General features: G+C 43.6%; 1 protein-coding gene across 1 annotated transcript; it reads right to left on the minus strand.

The window, feature by feature from the left end:
• Positions 1-871: 871 nt before the first annotated feature.
• Crnkl1 (crooked neck pre-mRNA splicing factor 1) lies at positions 872-16,133 on the minus strand. The gene is made up of 14 exons (XM_052722834.1): positions 15,968-16,133; positions 13,868-14,020; positions 13,303-13,394; positions 12,369-12,527; positions 11,910-12,076; positions 9,448-9,626; positions 8,132-8,302; positions 6,882-7,073; positions 6,030-6,089; positions 5,118-5,198; positions 3,948-4,187; positions 3,004-3,105; positions 2,355-2,603; positions 872-1,228 (listed from the first exon to the last, which is right to left on the minus strand). The coding sequence occupies exons 1-14, from the start codon at positions 16,016-16,018 to the stop codon at positions 1,052-1,054; spliced, it is 2,073 nt and encodes a 690-aa protein (XP_052578794.1). The 5' UTR covers positions 16,019-16,133; the 3' UTR covers positions 872-1,051.
• Positions 16,134-16,169: the final 36 nt, after the last annotated feature.

Raw genomic sequence — 16,169 nt, forward strand, 5'->3', positions numbered from 1 at the left:
TGCAGATTCATGAAGCCTGGGACACTGGCAGCAGTGCTGTGGTGAGTCATGCCCCAGCAGCATATGGAAGGCTCCAAGCACTCTCCAGAGACTCCATTAACAAAGACTAACAGAGACCCAGACTTCCCAAACTTCTCTGAACACAGGATGCTGTGCCTGAGAGCATCTGCATATGCAGGCCAGGGTTTTCTAAACAAGCTACCACACAACTCAACTGGTTTTAGAAAGTGAGGAGAGCAAAGCTGAAGCCAAACTAAAATGTTCCTGGCAAATAACGTGGTCCAAAAAACAATCACTACAGATTACCTCAAGATATTCCGAGGGTAAACTAGCCCAAGCCCATTTAATTCTGTAAGGAGTGGACACAATGCTAAAAAAGAAAGGAGCAGGGGAACAAGATTGACACCGGCACTTTCCTTTCCTAAGGGATCACCAAAATGAGGTACCATGACACTACCCCGTGGCTGAGGAAACTGAAAGCAGACTAAGCTATACGGCCACTACACAGAGGTGCCAAGACTGAACTCAGGGTGTGTGGTTTTAAAGACACAAGACAGTGACAGGCTTCACAGGAACACACGCCGAGAGAGACCTGTGACTTCAGTTTTCCTACAGAATGAATTGTCAACACTTTTAAGTGGCCCCAGCACTTAGGAGGCAGGCGGATCTGAGTTCAAGGCTAGCCTAGTCTACAGAGGAGTTCCAGGACAGCCAAGACTATACAGAGAAACCCTGTCTCAAAAACAAAAAAACAAAAACAAAAACAAAAAAAAAATCTGCAGTTGCACCTAGAATAGGTGCTTAGCAAATTAATTTCATGTAATATACAATATGGGCAAATAGTAGGAAAGTTAAGACTCAGGTAACAAAATTATTAGAAAAATTCCTTTACTTGCAAGTTTTCATCCACATTTAACCCAAGAGTGTTTTAAAAAATAATTTGAAAGGTAGCTATCAAAGATGCCAAACAACTCCTTACTGGGTAAATATACAAAAACGTTCAGAAGTCAAAGTTCTAAACTATTAATTTATATAAAAAAAATTACAACATTTAAAAAGATGAGGATTCACTCTCATCAATGTCCTTATCTGGATCCTGTTCGGCAGCTTCTTTTTCTTGTTGCTGTTTCTTCCAAAGCTTGGCCATTGCCAGAAGCTTGAGGTTAGGCTGGTTGGCAGCATCCTCTGGAAAGATGTAATCATAGTATTCTTCCCACCTGGCATCAGACTGTAAAATTAAATACATCAATTATAAGGTGAGCAGACAGCTGGAACAGGCTGTATTCAGAAGGCAGAGTGAAGAATTTGTCTGGGAAACCTGGAGTTCAAATCCAACTATGTTCACTGAACAAAGCAACAACATCAAATCCTGCTGTAGAAGGAAAAGGCTGGGTCCAAATGAGCGACTGAACAGCTGCTCAAACCATGTTGTAGCTCACTGAAAATGACGGCCCAAGTGGAAGAGAGCTAAACTTCTAGGCACAGCTTTTCCCCAGGCAATCAAGACACTCAGCACCTCAACTCCACACTGCAGTGACATGTTTAAGACTTTAAGGTTCTGAGTTTTATGGGCTAGAGAGGGATGGCTCAGCTGTTAAGAGCATTTGTTGCTCTTGCAGAGGACCCAGATTAGGTTCCCAGCACCCATATGGTAGCTCACAAACATCTGTAACTCCAGTTCCAGGGGATCCAATGCTGCCTTCTGACCTCCAAGGGCACCAGGCATGCACATGGTGTACATATACACACGCAGGCAAACCACTCTTAAAATAATCTTAAATTTGAGTCTTAATTTTCAGTAGCAGAGAGCACATAGCTGTGTATATTTGGACTCCTAGCTCTCATCTTTTCATTTCTAATTGATCATAGATTTAACTTGTAAATATTGTCCTGAAATTCAGGCTCTCCTCTCATTTCCCACCTTCTACTCCCCAGTTGCTAGACTTATGAAAACCATCCAATAGATGATCATCTTCAACCCAAGTCCCCCAAGTTCACAGATATGAGATGCCAACATCTAGCTAGTCATGTAAAGAAGTCTTCAATGGTTCCCACCAAACTTGCTCTACCCTACAAACTTCCCATGCTTACTGACTTTCCACTTGCCACTCTACAAATACCACACTTCATGTAACTCCTAGACTCCACTTTCACGAAGGTGTTTTTGCCAACCCCCATTCCATTTTCCACTCCTGGCTGTATTCCTAGTAGCCAGACTACAAATGGTCCTTATCTAGGCATCTACTTCTGCGTTTAAGAATGTTCAAATCCTACTTCAAAGCACACATTTCAAAGTCACATGCATTTCTACTCCTTTGACACGAGATGAATAAGCTCTAGTGCTCAGCCCTTACCCCATCGTCGGCCTGGACCTTTCTTCTCTTCTTGACCTTTTCTGGCATGAGTTTGTCTACTCTTTCCTTGTCTGATACTGTTCCAAATTCATCTTCAAAACCTCGCCAGGATTCCAGCAACATAAGTCTCTCTTCTTTTTCTTCACAGTTTCTCATGGTTTTATTAGCCTCTTCATAAATCTGTCTGCATTTAGTCACACTTCCTTCTTTCCCTGAGGATAACTCAAACTGAGCAAAACTGATCCACACCTTTAAAAATTAAAAGAACCAAATTAACCATATCACCCTGAAGATAGTAACATAATGGTTGTAAACCTAATTTCTCCAGTTCATGACATCTGATGATAGATCACTGATAGCATTCTAGACTAATACATTGAACATATGTTAACATACATTGAACTTCATTGTCAGTACCAAAGCACTCTCCTGCTTTCAAGTGTCTGACAGAGTTTTAAAATCTTAAAACCTGTGATTTACAAGAGATTCATGTGCAGCATAAACAATGACCTGGTATAAACTTAATATCTTAAGTCTTCTGAGAATGACAGATTCTAAGAAACAAGAAAGTCATTTAAAATAATTTGTCTAAAAAAACCAAAACTGCTGCACAAAATAAAATGAAAGCTCATTGACAAAGTCAGGATACCTTGACATGCTGTGTTCGCTGAAGCAATTGTCGGTAAAGGTTTCGCGTTCTTTCAGTTTCTTCCTGCTCAATCTCAAAATCAATATATGATTTCCAAAGTACCTAAGAAAAATAACAGGTCAATCTTAGCACTAAGAAGCCACATGCCCCTATAGTTCAGCCATCCTGACCTACATCCAAGAACCTAAGACTTTCACTCAATAGTTAAGACAGCATGTGGATGAATAATACAAGCATTTACAAGCTTGCCAAAATGTGATTAGAATTGAAGAGAAAAAAAGGCTTTGGATTTAGTTTTACATTTCTTTTTGGAGTTATTCAAATGTTCAACACAACCAAAATTTGTTAAGAATTCCAGGTACTTTCCTGATCTTGTTACATGCAGTTCCCTTTTAGGGAGAAAATAAACCAGATTCCTATCCCCAGTGTCAATTTCTTGTCATTTGAGTTCAAAAACTATTAACTGCCCACCACAGACAGGGGCCCGGGCACTGGAGCTGGCAGTCGACTGGAGGAACGGAGGCCACAGGTGCTAGCAGCGGTCCAGGAAGCTCTGCCCTGATGCAGGGTCATGTTAGTACAAGACTGACCAGAGGCTCCGACAGTTCTGTGGCTCCTGGGAGACTCCAATCAGTCCTAGCTATGGTTCAGTGCCACCTTGTGGCTTAACTACTGAAGGCGGGCCAGTACTCCACCATTTCCTGTGTTCCAGATTTTGGCGGGGGAGGCTACAGCTGTTTCCTTACCCAGCCTTCTCCTCCTCATCCCTTTAACCTATCCTGTCAGCTGTGTGGGGGCTGCTGCTGACACTCCCCCAGCCCACTTTCCTATTCAACAAACAGAAGAATCCTAATTAGTGGAAAAGTCTATAGGTTAGTTGGGTCATAGGGGGAATACTTGATAATTGATAAGTATTTAAAATATATCCAACTTGGGATCCTCACCTCTGGCATGTCTAAGCGTGGCTGGCTGATGGCTAATTCATAGATTGCCCGGGCTCTATCAATATCACCAAGGATTGTCTCTAATTCTGCAAACTTAATCCACGAGGTACAATTTTCAGGTCCAAATTCCAAGAACTTTTCATAAAGCTTCCGGCATCTGTCAAATTCTCGAAGCTGTAGTTCCAGTTCTATATAACCTTTGAATAACTTGTTCTTTGGACATTTGCCTATGGAAGTCCCCTGAAGAATAAAATGGCCAAGAGTATTGTTATACTTAGGGTTCAATTTTAGTCACTGTCAATCTGTCCTAGAAGCTATCTTCTGCTGGAGTCGAGCTGGCAGATGACATGGAGCCTGGTCAGCCACAGGCAATATTGTAGAATTACACAACCATTTGATTTTAGACCCTTCAGGATCCCCTAGAAAATATGGTGTTAAGCATACAAACTTCCTTTAAATAAAAAGGTAATCAAACCTGACATACTACCCACAGGAAGCAAATAGTTCATCTGAAGGAAAATTGTGTATACACAGTATTTTATCCTGAGACATTTTATGAAAAATTATGAGGACGGTATATTTCAAAAATTTGCACAAGATCAGACTACTAATTCCAGACTACTAATCTGGTAACTGGTAGCTATAGATATTTCCAGTGTTTAAATAGAATGTTTACAATTAAAGCATTACTATTTTTGTTTGTATCTCTTGACAGTTTCATACACATATACACTGTATCTTGATCATATCCACCCCCAATTCCTCTCGCCCACTCCCCTAGATGCTCTGCCCACCTTCCTGTCACACTGAGTCCAGTTAGTTTTGATGCATGAGCATGGGCAACCTTTCAGTGGCTACACCCTTGAAGAAAAAGGACTGCTTCCCCTCAGCAGCCACCAGCTGCCAATGGCTCCCCAGCTGGAGGTGGAGTCTCATGAGCCCCTCCCTCCTTCCTGCTGGATGGCTTCATCTGGAGCAAATCTCCTGCAGGCCACTGATGCTGCTGTTGAGTTTGAGTGTAACAGCCACTCCATGTCCAGAAGACACTTCCTAACACTCCTCCCCACCATCCTGTTCCTATTCTTCCTCAATGGTCCCTGAGCTTTGCAGGGAGGGAGAAGGGTTATGTTTATGTCCCACTCAGTAGTCACTTGCTGCTCCTTTACTTACCAAAGCTCTTCTGGCAAATGGCAGATTTTTCTGTCGTATTTCAAACTGTGCATAATATAACCACATTTTGGCAAATGTGAACTACAAAACAAAAGCACAGAAAGATCTGGCTTAAGAGGCTCATTTAAATTAACCAAAGGCCACTGGTAGACTTCAGGGTGAACAGGGAAGTATTTTGTTTGTTTGTAAGCAAAGGGGGCATTTATCAACGTTAAAAATATACCAAGAGGCGGGAGAAAGGGCTCAGTGAATGATGGCACCAGCCGTCAGGCTTGACCCTTGTGTTTAATCTCCAGGACCCACATGGTGGACAGAACCAACTCCCCAAGCTGTCTTCCGATTTCCACATGTGTACTATGGCATATGCACAGCCCTCCCCCCACAAATAAAAGTGTAATAAAATTTACACACACACACACACACACACACACACACACACACCCATGGCCACCTAGACTGATACTGTATTATATACGTCACGTCACGGCATGGCATGGCAGCCTCTACTCAGAATGTTTTGTGGGATGCTTGTAAATTGGTAGGGCATCCTATTTCTAAGAACAACTCACCACTTCTAAAGCAGAACTTTGTTTCTCTTGGTGGGAAATGTGGTATAGCAACATTTTAACATCTCCAAAGAAACCACATGTTCAACCACACAGGCAGGCTCCATTATCAAAAGACCCATCTGGAGTCTCTTAGGCATGTGCTCTGTCTCCTTTCTTCCAGTCTGTCTCTCTGAATGTCTACACTGCATCACTTACTTGTCACAATACAGGCTGCTCTATGAATTAGACAGGAGGGAGTTTCCTTATCTGTTTTGATTCTTATGGTGCCACTCACTTGAAAGTTTTCAATTGATACATACTATTTTATAAGTAGTAAAACAGGATTTTGATCCAGCAAGTGTACCTTTTTGTGAGGAATTAGTTCCAAAGACGCTTGATATACCTGTCTTGTCCTCTCAGGATCCTGTATTAAGATTAAAATAGTTTTTTAAAGATTATGTTAATACTTACTTTACTAGTTAATTATGACTACTAGTAGAAATAGACACTCCATTTCTCAAGAGCTATTTTTAAATATTGATTTCATTTATGATCAAAAATAGCAATTACTTTTTTTGGGGGGGTGGTTTGAGACAGGGTTTCTCTGTGTAGTTTTTGGTGCCTGTCCTGGAGCTCGCTCTGTAGCCCAGGCTGGCCTCGAACTCACAGAGAACTCACAGTGATCCGCCTGGCTCTGCCTCCCGAGTGCTGGGATTACAGGCGTACACCACCGCTGCCTGGCACAACTACCTTTGATTATGATTGTGGCCATTAAAGTCTGAATTCATCTTTGTAGAAAGGCCTAACAGCAAAAAGAAAGACCTTATGGTCTCAGATCAACAGAGGGTAGTCTTTCCCTGTTAACTTACACATAACCGGGAAATGCCACTTGATTTTTATCAAAAACAAAAATGTACAATCTGGCCATGATCCTTCTTTGTGACAAACACATCACTAGGCAACTGTGTGTAATTAAACTGCTTCATTGGTCATTGTTTCAAGTTTTAAATGCAATCTATCTAAGTGTGCCTCAAGGTTTTAAAACAACACACCATGCCTCAACAGGCACACAGTTTTAACGATGGACAAGGTGGACAGAGTCCTAAGAGAATTGAAACTAAGTCTGTCTCAAAGCCTGCAACTATCAGTTACTACCCACCACCACGAGGCTGGGGAAGAAAGGCATTCATGGCTGACCCACAGCCCAGCCTCTCACCTTGGCTTCCAGCTCTTCATAGAGTGCATAATTGATCCAGAGGTAAATGTAGCGCTTCCAGTGCCTCTTCTCCTGGATTGGCGGCACATTAGCAATGGCCCTCTCATAGACTTCCCGCACAGTGTCAGCTTCAGCATCACTTTCCACCAAGCGTAAGTAATCAAACCATGCATCGTAATTGTGTGGATTAGCCTAGAAAAAACAGCTTAATCTATAAAAACAGAACCAAGATCTAGACTTGACAGGCTATCAGAACTATAAGGAGACACCAAACTTGCTCTTTTTTAGCTTTTATTCCCTTAGTTTTTACCCATTATCTCATGTTTAGAACACCATCCCTGAGACGGTATAGGACTGTAAAAGGGCATTGGCTGGCACCTCGAAGCAAAGCCTCTTTCCTCTACTGCTTGGTAATGATATCTCATTTTTTTTCTTTGTTTCTAAGACAAGGTCTCACCCCATAGCCTAGGCTGGCCTTGAACTCATAATTATCTTGCCTTAGCCAGTCCTGGGACTACAGGCTTGAGCCACTACACACAGCTTCCATCTTCTATAAATGTATTTTTTACACGTGACTGTATACCATTATGTTGATAATGAAATTACAATGGGTTTATATCCGACTCTAAATCAGGAAACACCTTTTCAAACAAACAGTAATTTATTATGAACACATCTTACCAACCTACCACTTCATTTAACACCAAACTTGGTTCTTTGTTAGGAGCTAACTCAACCTGACTAAGCAAAAGATAGAAGAACCCTGAGAGAAAACACTGCTATCTAAAGCTGAAATGGCCTATTACAGCGATAAGAACAGAACTGTCTACCATAGATCTCTTGCTCATGCAAAGCAGGTGTTTGGATCCATCTCTGACCTTTCCATCCTTTTCAAAAAATGAGCTCAAATAGATGTCACATATCTTTTGAGGCATGGACTTGATATGAAACCTAGGCTGGCCTCTAACAATTTTTCTGCCTTTATCTCCCAAGTGCTGGGATTAAAAGTATGATCCATCCTGCCCAGTTCCACATTAGTTCAGCTTGCTATCAATTAAAGGACTTCCCACAAAGGAATGGCATTAGCAAATCCAAGTATGGCTTACTCTCTTTTCTTTACGCCACATTTATTCCACCTTGTCTGGAATAGTTGCCTAGTCTATAGACACACCATCACGAGAGTAATCACTAGCCCCAACCCAATATTACCCGAGAGCTCTGACAACACTGCCATTTACAGCAGCACCCACCTTCACTTCTTCTTCATACTGGAATCTCCGTTTGCTCACGATGATATCTTCAATACCCCTCCGGTCACCAAACTTCTTCTCAAAGATGGTATAGTTTTTAAAGAGTTCTTGGGCCTCTTGTTTTGAAATTCTATCCAAGGCATATTTGTAGATAACCCGTACCCTTTCAAACTAAAAGCAGATAGGAAGATTATCATCTAAAATATAATCTCATTTTAGCCACACCTTGAAACTACAACCTACTACTTGTAAATTAAAATTTGAGGCCTCGATCAGAAAGGACTAATGCTTAGTTTTAGTTCCACATTTAATACTGTCTCAAAACTGAGCTATTTTCTCCTCACCCATCTTGGGTCCTTCCCAGGCTGGCAGGCACCACCACCATGGCACACCTGCTCCCACCCAAAGCCCCACAAGTCTGCCTTGGTTCCTCTCCAGTTCTCCTTTCCTTTACTGATTCTTTCATCAAGTGCTGCAATTTTTATTTCTTCGCTACTGCCCTTTCTCCTCTACCCTGTTGCTGACCCACCTCCATTTCTAACTGAGAACATTCCAAAAACCTCCTTATTGTACTCTCTGGTTTTATCACCTGCCTCCTTCTTACTGATGATCAAACCCAGAACTTCACCCATGCTCGCAAGTACTCTCCAAATGAGCTTTATCCTCAGCCCTCCCCTGGTTCCACTCTTGCTATGCTCCTACCCTGCTCCAGAATACCTCTATGAACTAGTCAGAAGCTCAATAATTATAATTCAGTCACTGTCCCACTTACAACCCTCTAACTCTTGCCTCTTAGAGAGAATCTGACCCCTCCAATTCTATAATTTTCTGTGTATACTAAGGAAGAAAGGAACTGGCTTATTTGTGGGCTGTGTTTCCATTCCACACTGTTTCCTCTGGTTGAGGGCACTGCTTCTCTGCCTGCCTAGCTTATTATCTATAAAGCCCTTGAACCAGTATACCAAAAGACTCAACAGTTTATACATGTACTTTTGTGTTTCTGAGATAAGGTCTATGTACTCTAAGCTGGCTCCAAATTTATGCTCCTCCTGCCTCAGCCTTAGAGTCAATCCTCAATTTTCTGAGTGCTGGGATTATAGATGTGTGCCACAACACCTAACTCCAGGTATTCATATTTAAAAGGATTAATTTTCAAACAAAGCAGAATGAAATTAAGACAGTTAGCATACATAACCACTCAGCTCCAATCTATAGCTCAGCAATACGCACACGCTGTTCTGTATGAAATTATGTTTTTGAACATGGAAAACATTTTCTCTATGGACAAAACAGAAATGAACTCATCGTGCACTTACTTCTTTCTGATTTTCCTCAAATTTAGCGAAGGCCACATACAGGTGTTCGTCCATATGCTCATCTCCAAAGAACTCCACCGCTCTCTCGTAGACTTTCCGCGCATGGGCAAAGTAAGCGTGCTTCTCCTCGAATCGGGCGTACTTGATCCAGTTCTTCACAGCGGGGTGCACCAGCACAAGTACGGGCGGGCGGGCCAGTCAAGGAAAGGGCTGGCAAGACGGCACAGCTAAACCCACAACAGAGACTGGGGGAGCTCGCAGGACAAAGGCTCAGTGCCCAAACCACAGGCCGGAACCCCACCAGCCTCAATGCAAACCCCAACAATGCAAGAGTCTAACCACTAACCTGCAGCCTGAGGTCAGGGCCAGCTACTCACTCTGATCAGCCTCCAGTGCTGACTCAGCAGTGGGTACACACAGCCAGCTGAAGCCGAAGAAAACCCTCAACCTGGTTATCTATCAGCCATGGGATCTTCAACAAGTCATCTGACTCAGCTTTTTAGGGTGTGAAAGGGGAAAACAGTGCCAACCTCACCCATCACTGCTGCCTTTATAAGAGGAGGAAATGTTTATGAAACTTAGCACTTTCTGGTCAGAAGAACATGGTCGATAAAAAGCACCTATTACATTAAATGCTCAGTAACAGCAGCCACAAAGAAAGCTGCTAGCCAAAGCTAAAGAGAACATTTTCACCTGCCATTTAATTAGCAGGGCACATCAACCTCCCTTGAGGAAGCTGAAACTTTCCAGTGAGGAATCCAATCAGCTGGACCAAAGATACTAAGAGAACTGATAGTTTGGAGGCTGACGTCCCGGGTCAGACACACCTGCATCCCCACCTGAGACCCGAGTCAGGTTACTTGTCATCGTGTCTCGGTTTCCTCACCCGGGCAATGGAGCAGTTGCTGCCCTGCAGGGTTTCCCGAGTGCTGGCAGCATCAAGGTTAGAATACCATCTGCTACAAACTAGGTGCCCCCGGCCTGTGAAGCCACTGGCAAACAAGGCCAGCTTCAGATCTTCATGCTGCACAACAAGGTTCTCATTGTTTGCAGTTCTCTAAAGCCGGTCAGAACTCTCGATTACTGAATGCCAAGCCACTGATCTAGGAGGAACATGGACGTATCTCCCACGGAGCACAGTTTTAAATTCTAAAAACAGCACATCCTAGCTATTTTGTGTGTGTACATGTTCCTGTGTGTGCCCACATGAACATATATATGCATGGGTGTAAGAGGCCGGAGGCTGAAATCATTTATTTTTTATTTTTTTGGTTTTTTGAGACAGGGGTTTCTCTGTGTAACAGTTTTGACTGTCCTGTGCGGACCAGGCTGGCCTCGAACTCACAGAGATCCACCTGCCCTTGCCTCCCAAGTGCTGAGATTAAAGGCATGCACCGCCACCACCAGGCTGAAATCATTTATCTTATTCAATTGCTCTCTACCTTATTTTTTGAGACAGGGCCTCTCACTGAATCTGGACCTTACCTATTCAACTAAACTGACTGGCCTAACAGCGCCATCAATCCTCCTGCCTCCATCTCCCCAGGACTGGGATTACAGATATGGGCTAGTGAGCCCAGCTTTTTATGTGGGGGCTAGGGGTCCAAACACAGGTCTTCATGCTTGTGCATCAAGCACTGATCAACTAAGCCATCTACTCAGATGGGCATCAAGCAGCTAGCCTCAGGCTGTTCCACTACAGGTGTCAGAACCCTATGCTACTGGCTTCAGAGAGGAAGAAAGCTCCTTGTGGACACAGAATGGGCCCCTCCTGCCTTCATACTCGGGCATCACTACACAAACACACACACACATAGCTGAAATGAACTTCAGCTAGGAACTGCATGCTGAGGGACACAAAATGTTCACTGTGTTATGTATGTTTACAAACAGCTGCCAAAGCATAGCACTTATCGATCTGGGGGTTCCAAATACATTCTAACAAGTGTGGCGATCTGCAAACACGGTGTCTCCAGGTGATGGGGATCACAGGACCGCCTCTAACAGTGCTTTTCCAAACCCCATCTTCCTGTTGGGGACATCAGCCTGTCACAGCTGGCTGCTCGATCTTCTACAGTGCCAGCAAGGGCCCTATCAGTGAGTACACACTTAGCTGCACCATGTTTAGTTTTCATTTTTCTGGTATAGAAAGGACACAAGGCTCAAGGAACTAAATGACTCTGGAGTCACAGCTAGTGCTAATGTTAAACACAGACCTCTTGTTCTGGCAGCCAGGATTTAGTACAAAAAACAAAAATGAACCTGTATCATTGACAAGACTCAAATCACCCAGACCACAAATTTTTATCTGAACAATTTCTATCCCTATAAAAAAATGTGAAAGAATCTGTCTTCCTGACCTTCAATGTCACCTTAATAGCTACATGTCTTGACTGTGATATCTTTTTGGGAGGTAGACACCCATGACAACAACATACACTTATACCTCATTCAAAGGATATAGCGTTCATAAATGGTACGGGCCCGCTCCACCTCTTTGTATCTCAGCTCAAAATTGATGTAGGAGTGCCAGGCCTGCTCCTCAGGCTGCCATTCCATCCAGCGCTCAAACACCTGACGGGCACCGGCAACATTGCCCAACATCTCCTCCATGTATGTGTACTTGTACCTGAGGATACAGAATCATCCAAAGGTGCCTGCTGTGGTCAAAAAGACTTAGGGAAAAAAGTAATCTTCAACATTTCCAGTGCTTTGTTACATTTAAGTCTTAATTACATAGCTATGGACCATTTAGGATTATGACTCACAGATTATGTGACATTAAAAAACTGTATTTTAAGGAAAAGTAGCATGTAAAGTTCAATATAAAAGTATTATAACTGCAAATAAAACCAATACACAGCAAGTGGTACTTTCCTAATTCACAGAAAGAAGGCTGCTTTGTACAACCAGAGGCTTACCAGAACTGGTTGACTCGGGGCAGAGTTGTTATGGCTCGGTCCCAGATATTTCGGGCATGGTTGACCTGGCGGTTCTTCATTTCCATTTCCGCATATTTCAGCCAGAGTGTAATATTCCGATAGTCTACATCTAAGGCACGCTCGTATATGGATCGAGCCCTTAACAAATAAGATATGGAGAACGTCAAAAGCAGTACCTTTAAGATATGCAGTAGTCACTTCAAACTAGCTGCAATACCCTACTGTTTTGTTGGATATCTATCATGAGTCAAGTTCTGGTCATAAAAGGAGAAAAACTAAGTTACTGTATAATCTTAGAGAGAAGCATGCAATTATTTCATAATGTCACAAACATAGTCAAGGTCTGCATAGGAAGCAGAGAGAGAGATGGCAATGTTTGGAGAAAAGGGTAAGTAGGAGGAATTCCAAAATTGAGAATGTACGAGATAGTTCCAGTTTGTTCAAAAGTCAAGGCTGGTGGAGAAGGGTGCTTCAAGGGGTCAAGGCAGAGAGTAAACAAATGTCACAGTAAAGAGCAATGGTGTGCTTAGGAATTGGCAAGGACATGGTCACTGCAGAGCAGGGCTATGAGGGAGAGTGCAGAGAGGCTGGTCAAGAGGAAGTGAAGGCCGCAATTTTTTTCTTGACAACAGATTGCAGCAGAACACTTTTATTTTTGAAATACGAACACAGAGAAAACACTGTTTCTTTAGTTACAGGAGTACTAGCGGCAATACCCACATACAGAACCTCCTGGAACACTCTATGATTGTCCTTCCGAGTGCCCTGAGGAGCCTCAGAAGAACCTGAAGAAGCCATGGAGCAGAAGCTGGAAGGTTCTAACACAGTACAGCCCTGTGCTCTACTTGTCCTAGTTCTCAGATGACAGTTTACCGTATTTTATATATAAAGGTTACACTTATGGCAATGTTACCTTTGAATTTCCTTGAGACTTTCTTCCCATTGTGCGTACTTTATCCAGTTACTAATCACAGTCCTGTTTTTCCTTATGTTATCTTCAAAAGTCTGAAAGGCAAAGGGGGGTGGTATATTAAAGAGAAACTGACTTTGCCTTTTGCCTTGTAATAAAAGTTACTCATTTCGTTCTTAAGAGACACTAGATGCTGAGAAACAGGAAGCTCACTACAGAAGGTTACACCGACAAGTGTTTCTCTAGTTTACGAGGACAACCAAACACTGTAGATGTAATGAACTACTGGAAGAATTACTGTAGTTTCTGCTGTTGCCCATAACGATAACTAGTACTTTAATATACTCTACTCTCACTCCTAATAAGAAAACAATTTTTAACATTACCTTCACGTGTTCTCAGTAATTCGCAGAATTTGACATATAACTTTCACAGTATTAGTGGATTAAGTAATCCCAAATCTTAGCCTGAGGTCAAGTCACCTTGGCTCTGAGTTCTCTCCCGGCCCTAGCTCCTGCTGTGGGTGGGGACATGGACAGGTGTGCATGGTGCACTCCAACAGACTCACCTTCCTCTTCCGAAGTTTGTAATCATTGAGCTCCTCTTCATCTGTGATCTTCTGCTGAGGCGGGGGTGGAAGGAGCTCAAGCTCTCTTTCTTTAGCCTCTCTTAAGAGCTGCTCGGCAGTTATCTGTACCTCAGCTGGCGCTTTGTTTTTCACCTTTTAAGAAAAAAAGACATTTCTGTTTTGGGTAGTGTAGTGTTCTCCACACAAGATTTTAAAACCCACGGAACATTTTCCAGGATGTGAACTTCTAAGTATGAGGACAAGAGGACCTCTTTGAATGACATGTTCAATTCTCCATGAGACAGAAGGGGGGGGGGGGGGCGCGCGGGGACACGACCCTGCATTTTCTATCTAATACATGGCATCTACGAGGATGAGAAAAAAGAGAAAAAGGTGACAAAATAACATCAATTTTTCCCTTTTAGAAGAGTAGACTAAGCACTACTTCCTGGCATTATAACTTATTTATAGGATTCCTCTACTTATTTTAACCCATCTAGTGGGCAGGTTGGTTTTCCATGACATTTGAAGTCAACTGAAACTTACTAAGTTCTAATCATCAGCCTGGAAGCTGCTTGAGCACACACAGCTGTGCTGCTCAACACAGTAGCTCCAAGCCAAACGTGTTCAGAATAAGATGGACCCTACATGCAAGCACACTGCTCTAGTTTGCTTTTTTTTTGTTTTTTTTTTTTGGTTTTTCAAGACAGGGTTTCTCTGTGTAGCTCTGCGCCTTTCCTGGAACTTGCTTTGGAGACCAGGCTGGCCTCGAACTCACAGAGATCTGCCTGCCTCTGCCTCCGGAGTGCTGGGATTAAAGGCGTGCGCCACCACCACCTGGCCTAATTTGCTTTTTTACTGCTGTGATCAAACACTTAACAGCCGGGCGGTGGTGGCGCACGCCTTTAATCCCAGCACTCCAGAGTCAGAGAGCCAGGCAGATCTCTGAGTTTGAGGCCAGCCTGGTCTACAGAGTGAGTTCCAGGACAGGCTCCAAAGCTACACACAGAAACCCTGTCTCGAAAAACCAAAACCAAACAAACAAATAAAAAAAACACTAACAAAAGCAACTTGGGGAAGGAAGACTTGATCTGGCTTACATAACCGGGTCACAGCCCATCATGAAGGGAAGTCGAGGCAGGAACTTGGAGGCAGGAACTGATACAGAAGCCATGTAGGAACACTGCCTACTGGACTGATTGCTCAGCCTGCTTTCTTATAGTACTGAGGACCACCTGCACAGGTGTGATACTCCCTGAGAAGGCTGGGACGTCCACAGCTATTATTAGTCAAGAAAATGCCTTACAAGAGACCTGATGGAGGAATGTTATCAATTAACATTCTTCCCAGGTAACTGTAGTTTATGTCAAGCGGATAAAACCTAGCCAGCACACATACCCTGGCTTTTATGACTCGGTATGGGAAAAAAAAGGCTACCACATTAGACTTTTACAATTAACACGTGTGGAAATGAGAACTTGTCTTAAAACGAAAATGCCACGTAGAAGAATCGGACCAGAGAAAGACTGTATGTAAAGACATGCCAGTTGTCAAGCACTGGTGACATATTAGCCATCGTTGGAGATATGATAATCCACTGTTTAACTTAAATTATGCCACTGCACAGAGCCCATTCCTCCCATTCCCTCCACTGTCTAACTTTCACTCAGCCTGCAAGTTTTAGCTTCCTCCACAAAGTTTACCTTCAAGTTTACTGACACCCCTCTGGTTCTTGCCCATGGCATGGTCTACGGTGCCTGGGTACATCTATCAAAGTTGCCATTTCGCCCTTCTTCTTGTTTTACTCCAGCAGTGCTACCCCGAGTGAACGTGGCGGGGGGGGGGGGGGGGATACGGGGCGGGGGGATCTCCAGAGCCTAGCAAAGCCAAGAGTTTGCTTAACCGAACTGATCACTCGCATTACAAAAACACCACCCTGGAACGAAGGCTGAGCAGCCGCGAGACGAGCTCGGAGTGACAAGACCCCACGCCATGCCACCGACTACCTGTCTTCTTGGACCTAGGGGCAGAGCTCGCTGTCCCAAGTCTCCGGTGCACGACACCGCAGATGCTGTGCTGGGGCCCTTCGCGGTTGCCTACCTTGGCCACTTTGGGAATCCGCTGTTTCCCGGCCGCTGTAGAGGCCGCCATGTCTGCAGCCGCTGAACCGGAGCAACCCGGACACACACCTGAACCTCAGAAACCGGCTTCGAGAACCAGCTCACACCAGAGAGCCGGCCCACAACAAACTAGATCCCGGAACCGGAAGCGGAACTCTCCAGGGCGACCCTTGACCGCCGCA

This window comes from Peromyscus californicus, unplaced genomic scaffold, assembly GCF_007827085.1.
Source record: "Peromyscus californicus insignis strain IS unplaced genomic scaffold, ASM782708v3 Scaffold_7__1_contigs__length_154581171, whole genome shotgun sequence".
Classification (NCBI taxonomy): Eukaryota; Metazoa; Chordata; class Mammalia; order Rodentia; family Cricetidae; genus Peromyscus; species Peromyscus californicus.

Excerpts from the sequence above, each read along its gene's own strand:
- Crnkl1 (XM_052722834.1), bottom strand. The coding sequence starts at position 16,018 with ATGGCGGCCTCTACAGCGGCCGGGAAACAGCGGATTCCCAAAGTGGCC. Across the intron at positions 13,395-13,867 it reads ACAAACTTCGGAAGAGGAAG|ACTTTTGAAGATAACATAAG; the intron begins GTGAGTCTGTTG and ends TTTGCCTTTCAG. Across the intron at positions 1,229-2,354 it reads AGGTCCAGGCCGACGATGGG|TCTGATGCCAGGTGGGAAGA; the intron begins GTAAGGGCTGAG and ends TTAATTTTACAG.